We start from the raw sequence: 6,847 nt of genomic DNA on the forward strand, positions 1-6,847 counted from the left end.
TGACAATATTTCCGTTTCCGGCAATATTTCCGATTCTGGCAATATTTCCATTTCCGATAATATTTTCCGATACGTACCATGTTTCCGTTTCCGGTAACATCTACGACTTGGATAATATTTATATTTTCGATACGATCCATATTTCCGTTTCCGGCAATATCATCGTTTCCGGAGTATTCATTTCTTGCTTGTGACGATCCCAGCTCCCACTGAAACCAAGATCCGTCGATTCCGAATATCCATAGATAGAGCATTTAATGCCATTAAATACTTGATCCGTTTACGTACTATTTGTGTGACCCTACGGGTTCAGTCAAGAGTAAGCTGTGGATTAATATCATTAATTCCACTTGAACTGAAGCGGCCTCTAGCTAGGCATTCAGCTCACTTGATCTCACTGAATTATTAACTTGTTAATTAATACTGAACCGCATTTATTAGACTTAACATAGAATGCATACTTTGGACCAAGGGCAATGTTTCCTTCAGTTCCCCCACCGCTCACCGCTGTTGTTCCCCCACTGTTGCGTCCCTACTGTTCCACACCGCCGTGTCGCTCCTCCTTGTATCTTAGGAGTTCAGGAACAATACTGCTTCCACTATGAAACCTAATGATTCTCTTCTTTGATTCGGTTCCAGTAATCCTGAGGTAATATTGTAATTAATGTCCATGTGATTTCAATTTTTCTTTCTTTGTTTGTGTATTATTATAGGGTTCTTATTGATTGAAGGGTGTAGTGTATCAAAATGAATCGTTTTGGGGTTTGTTTGTTGTTGTGATTATTAGATTTTGAAGTTTCCTTGAACCTAATTTTTCTGTATTCTATCATATTGGTTAGAGACACATAATTGTTTCTTATTTATTTTTTATAATTTGAATGATGGATTGTGGATATTCTAGAGAAGTGATGATAGTCCGTATAACTTTCAAATATAGTAGTAAAATAGGTAAGATAAAATAGAATAGGAAGCCTGTATAAGTTGTAGATGCAAGAGTATTTCAAATTCAATGACAGTAGTAGCATGTCTGTACACCAGGAAAGCACAAACCGAAAACTCGATAAACCTGGCATCTCTTATAACTTTTTAAAGCTAATTCTGTAAGCATTTAAAACTTTGTTCAGTATCTCTGTTCAGTCTTCACACAGCTCCACAAACTAAGGATGTCCTGATCCTAAGATTTACTTCTTCAATATTCAGTTTGAGTCTAGTCCTACTGGTTTGCCAAACCAGTAAACCATTAGAATCTATCTAAGAATACTCTGGAATAATAGGTTTAGATTAAAATATGTTCAGCTGGAATGATGTAGGATTTTGGCCGTTAGAATTGCATTGTGAGCAGAACATCAATATCAACAGCTGAATTGCATTGTGAGCAGAACATCGATAACTAAAAGAGGCTTACAATAGTTTGATTAATCTGTGCTAGATGTTATAACTATTCCTCTTCTATTTCTAGATTTAGTATTTTGTTTGTTTTTGTCTTATGTTTGATTCCTGTGTACATATCTAGTGGAAATATTCGTAGATATTAAAGCATCAAATGATTATCTACTTTTCAAGCACGAAGAAGTTCGCACAACCATAATGATAATGCAAATAGATTACGTCAACTCAAGGCTCATAGCAATGAGCAAGTAAATTGAGGCTAGAGTAAGGTGGTGTGAAGAGGAAAGACAAGAATATCAAAGTTAGTATTGGACTGTTGCTGCTAATTACTGCTCTGCTTACTGCTCCTGTTGTTTACTATTGCTGCATACTGCTCTGCACTCTAATCTGAACTTCTGTTGCTATTGTGCATCACTTATGTGTCACCAATATAGGTACTTAGTCTCATGTTGGTCTACAGAGCTGATGCAGTGTTGCAGCGGCTGGTGTGGGTGTTCAGGGCCGAAGTGTGCTTTGTTCTGGTCAGCAGTAGAAGGTTGTTGGATCCTGGTTATGTCTGGTTGCTTAAATTCAGTTGCAAGTTTGCAATGCTACCAAAACAAAGGGTCTTTAAAGCTAGATGTTGCAACCGCAAAGCTGCTAATTGTTCAAGTTTGGTAGGTCTTGACATCGGTTGACTTTTGTTGATTTTCTATTTGGGCTGTTGCGTTTGATCTGCACTGCTATGGTGTACATATCTTCTTTTCTACTGGGTGCATATAGTCAATTTATTTATCTACTTATAGGGTTTTATGTTTCTACCCTTTAAAATCCTTGCAATCTTATATCCTGCAATGCGATTTAGAAGCATATTGCTGCAAACTCTTCACTTTGAAAGATATTGCGTTGGAATTCGTAAAGATTAGCTTGCTCTACATGGAGCTTAAGAAGATTTATGAGGTTAGTTATTTGAGAATTTGCTCGTTTTTACCTTATGTTTATTTCTTCTGCACGTGAAGACATGGCATCACTTTTGTATAACTTAACAGTGTGCATGAACCATTGTAACATACCAATTAATAAAATTCTATGTGTAAATTGTTCTTAAATAGTCTGCATATATAGAACTTAAACATTTGATCAACTCGGAAGTGTTAAAAGCGGCATTTTCACTTGATCAATAACTAGTGTTTTTGTATTATAATTATTTCATGATTGGAGGAATTCTAGAAACATGAACTTGTTAGATAGGAATTTCTTTCATATGATCAAACAAGCCTCAAAAGTGCATAAGAGTGCCACCATTCCAGAAAGTTAAGCTTTAATCTAAGAGTGCTGGCACTCTTAGATTCTGATTAAGAGCATCGAAAGTTAAGCTTTTAAAATATATGCAGTTTCAGATATATGTTAGATCTCCATCCCCCCAAGATGGCTTAACCTTCTGGAATGAAGCCTTAATCTAGGAGTATGACTTGCCACATTTATGTTTCTGAACTTCTGATTATAGCTATAGTAAATTATGGTAATACCTTCTGGAATCATACTACATTATTGATGTACTTGTCTGTTGAACTTGTCACTTGTAGACTCCCTCTCACATTACAAGCCTTGGAACTATTTTGTTTCACTATTAGCACTATTGTTTTCTGATAAAATTGAAGAGGAAAAACTGGACTTTTTCGTCTTTTTCTAGGGGGGAAATGTCTTCAGTAATGCTCTAATTCTTGTATGTTTAACTAAAATGCAGGAACAATCATAGCAATCTCTAAAGATCGTGTCAGACCATCTCCAAGCCCTGACAGCTGGAAACTGAATGAGATTTTTGTTACTGGTTGTGTCATCGGGGCATATCTCGCCTTAGTCACTATGTTATTTTACTGGGTCGTAAATGGCACAGATTTCTTCGAGGTAATAAAAAGGATTATAAAGTACTGCAGTTATTATATATTATATATGGACACTTGCTTTTCCTCATGCATATATTTATATATGTAAATCAACTGTAACAGGATAATTTGGGTGTGAGCTCTCTACCTAGAAACACAGAGAAAACTTCATCTGCAATATATATGCAAGTTAGCAACATTAGCCAGGCCCTCATCTTTATTACTCGCACTCAGAGCTGGTCATTTCTGGAGAGACCTAGAGTTCTTCTCATGTCTGCATTTGTGGTGGCGCAATTGGTAAGAAAAACTTCAAATATTCTCTTTTACCAGTTTCAATTTTTCTTTTCCTTGAACGTATTTCTTAATCTTAATCAGTTTCAAGTGTGTTCTAGTTCCTCCTTAAACTCATTATAGAGTACTAGGTGTTAGACATGTCTGTTTTCTGTATGTGTGACATGTTCCAGAGTGATATCTATATTTTTATTAAAATTTCCTTTAAAACTGCTATAAATAATGACATTACTCTCATGGCATCAACTAAAGCTATCGCTAATAGTTAAAATCTGGTGAAAAAAAAAATGTTGCTGCTTAGAGCTCTTACAACAAGAGACTCGAACATTCTCTCCTCATGGTTGTAGCCTGTAGGTTACTTCCTTGATAGAAGTTCTACTTTTATACTGCAGGCTGTTGCAAAATCACAATTTTCATAAACTGACTAGATAAATTGATTTTGCTCCTCACGTTTGCAGGTCGCCTCCTTTATTGCAGTCATTAATTTTTCATCAATCAATGGGATTAGATGGGGATGGGCTGGAGTTATATGATTATATAGTCTGGTTTTCTATTTCCTTCTTGATATTATCAAGTTCGTAGTTCATTACACCCTAAGCAAAGATGCTTGGAATCTTATAATTGAAATAAAGGTCAGAATCAATATTATACTATAACTTTGTATAACTTGACCAAAGTAGGTTAAAATGAGTCATTGAAACATAAAACCCATTATATTAAACATGTAGGTGTTTCAAATACTTATTTAGGTTCATTAGTTGAAAGTTGTGACCGAAATAAGCCATTTTAGTCAAAATATGACCTATAATGATCAAAAGAGCCTTAAATGTGCATAATTTGACCAAATTAGGTGAGAGTGAATCTTATAAACAATAACTTAAGTCTTATAAACAAGTAAAGGGTTTAAAACAATTATTTAGATTTATTAGTTGAAAATTGAGAGCGAAATAAGCTATTTTAGTCAAAATATGACCTATAGTAAACAAACTATCCTTAAATGTGCATAAGTTGCCCAAAGCAGGTGAGATTTAGTCTTAGAAACATTAAAATAAGTCTAATAAACATGTAATGGGTTTTTATTACTTTTTAAGGTTCATTAGTATAGAGTTGGGACCGAAATAAGCCATTTCTAGTAAAACATGTGGCCTATAATGATCAAACGAGCCTTAAATGTGCATAACTTGATTAAAGTAGGTGATAATAAGTATTTGAGCCTTAAAACTAAGTATATTTGACATGTAAAATATTTTAAATACTTATTTTAGTTCATTAGTTGAAAGTTGGGACCGAAATAAGCCATTTTAGTCAAAATGTGACCGATAATGATCAAACGAGTCTTAAATGTGCATAACTTCACCAAAATGGGTGAGAATGAGTCTTTAAAACATAAAAATAAGTGTAACAAACATGGAAAGACTTTAAAATATTTATTTAAGTTCATTAGTTGAAAGTTGGGGCTGAAATTAGCCATTTTAGTCAAAATGTGACCAATAATGAACTAACGCGGCTTAAATGTGCATAACTTCACCAAAATGGGTGAGAATGAGTTTTTAAAACATTAAACTACGTGTATTAAACATAGAAAGAATTTAAAATACTCATTTAAGTTCATTAGTTGAAAGTTGGGGCCGAAATTAGCCATTTTAGTAAAAAATATGACTGATAATGAACTAACGCGGCTTAAATGTGCATAACTTCACCAAAATGGGTGAGAATGAGTTTTTGAAACATTAAACTAAGTGAATAAAACATGGAAAGACTTTAAAATACTCATTTAAGTTCATTAGTTGAAAGTTGGGACCGAAATTAGCCATTTTAGTCAAAATGTGACCTATAATGAACTAACGAGGCTTAAATGTGCATAACTTCACCAAATGGGTGAGAATGAGTATTTGAAACATAAAAATAAGTGTATTAAACATGGGAACAGTTTAAAATACTCATATAAGTTCATTAGATGAAAGTTGAGACCGAAATTAGCCATTTTAGTCAAAATGTGACCGATAATGAACTAACGAGGCATAACTGTACATAACTTCACCAAAATGGGTGAGAATGAGTCTTCGAAACATAAAACTAAGTGTATTAAACATGGAAAGACTTTAAAATACTCATTTAAGTTCATTAGTTGAAAGTTGGGACAGAAATTATCCATTCAAGTCAACATGTGACCGATAATGAACTAACGTGGCTGAAATGTGCATAACTTCACCAAAATGGGTGAGAGTGAGTCTTTGAAACATAAAATTAAATTTATTAAACATGGAAGGCCTTTAAAATATTTATTTAAGTTCATTAGATGAAAGTTGGGACCGAAAGTAACCAATTTTATTATTATACGGTTCATTATTTATTTGTTATGAACAAATTTAGTCTTAATTTATTGTACGATTCAATATTTATAATATAACTAAAGTGTATATTTTTTTTTGATGGTCTATCTTTTTAAGGTATTCAATAATCCGAGGGAGCGGCTTTTTACCTTTGAGGAGATAGATGAAGTTCGAGAAATGTTGGCAAACTTCATAACCAGTGATTGTCTTTGATATTTTATTGTACTGAATCTTAAATTATGGATGCTAGCTAGTTTTTCATATGATTGTAATGTAATCGACTTTTATATTTACAATTATATACGATTTATTTTAATTATCTATATAATTGGATACTTTTTATATGACGTATGGAGGTTAATCAGTGGCGTGGTCCAATTGTAATATGTAGCAGGGAAATCGATTATACAACAAATCTAGATCAAGTGCGGCTCATTTATAGGCCAAGTGCGGCTCATTTATATATCAAGTGCGGCTCATTTTTATGCTTGTGCTGCCCATTTCTATGTCAAGTGCGGGCTCATTTTCAAATTTGGCAGCACCAAATATGTCAAGTGCGGGCTCATTTTCAATATTGGCAGCACCAAATATGTCAAGTGCAGGCTCATTTTCAAAATTGGCAGCACCAAATATATCAAGTGCGGGCTCATATTCTAAAATTGGCAGCACAAAATATGTCAAGTGCGGGCTCATTTTCGAAATTGGCAGCACTTGAGAAACATCAAGTGCGGGCAGGCCATGTGCTGCACATGTAAAAGCCCGCACTAAACCCCTTAAAATGAGCCCGCACTTGCGGTTTTTTCTTCTAGTGCGAAAAGGCAAATTATAACATGAAAATGGTACAATTTTGGTCTAATCTCGCAAATTATGCAGCGAATTACAAACCCGTACCTAATCTCATACTAGCGAATCAGGTAACAGTGATCTGCACGATAAGTTAAACATTCAAATCACTCCTCCAAACCTCCT

At 34.2% G+C, this 6,847-nt stretch overlaps 1 protein-coding gene across 7 annotated transcripts; it reads left to right on the forward strand.

Annotated features, from left to right (window-relative positions):
* Positions 1-460: 460 nt before the first annotated feature.
* LOC110777104 (plasma membrane ATPase 4-like) lies at positions 461-6,206 on the forward strand. Of its 7 annotated transcripts, none has more exons than XR_008924378.1 (6): positions 461-649; positions 1,514-1,690; positions 1,824-2,328; positions 3,116-3,276; positions 3,378-3,551; positions 5,996-6,206. XR_008924378.1 is itself a non-coding variant. In XM_056833459.1 (5 exons), the coding sequence occupies exons 3-5, from the start codon at positions 3,235-3,237 to the stop codon at positions 6,089-6,091; spliced, it is 312 nt and encodes a 103-aa protein (XP_056689437.1). In that variant the 5' UTR covers positions 461-649; positions 1,824-2,328; positions 3,116-3,234; the 3' UTR covers positions 6,092-6,206. The 7 variants fall into 7 exon arrangements, 3 of the variants coding, with proteins under 3 accessions (XP_056689437.1, XP_056689439.1, XP_056689438.1); XR_008924379.1 differs by lacking the exon at positions 1,514-1,690 and having other exon boundaries at positions 1,824-2,045; positions 2,234-2,328; XR_008924381.1 differs by lacking the exon at positions 1,514-1,690 and having other exon boundaries at positions 1,824-2,045; positions 2,237-2,328.
* The last annotated feature ends 641 nt before the right edge of the window (positions 6,207-6,847 follow it).

Source organism: Spinacia oleracea, chromosome 6, assembly GCF_020520425.1.
Source record: "Spinacia oleracea cultivar Varoflay chromosome 6, BTI_SOV_V1, whole genome shotgun sequence".
In the NCBI taxonomy this organism is placed as follows: domain Eukaryota; kingdom Viridiplantae; phylum Streptophyta; class Magnoliopsida; order Caryophyllales; family Amaranthaceae; genus Spinacia; species Spinacia oleracea.

Excerpts from the sequence above, each read along its gene's own strand:
- LOC110777104 (XM_056833459.1), top strand. The coding sequence starts at position 3,235 with ATGTTATTTTACTGGGTCGTAAATGGCACAGATTTCTTCGAG. Across the intron at positions 3,277-3,377 it reads ATGGCACAGATTTCTTCGAG|GATAATTTGGGTGTGAGCTC; the intron begins GTAATAAAAAGG and ends CAACTGTAACAG. Across the intron at positions 3,552-5,995 it reads CATTTGTGGTGGCGCAATTG|GTATTCAATAATCCGAGGGA; the intron begins GTAAGAAAAACT and ends TATCTTTTTAAG.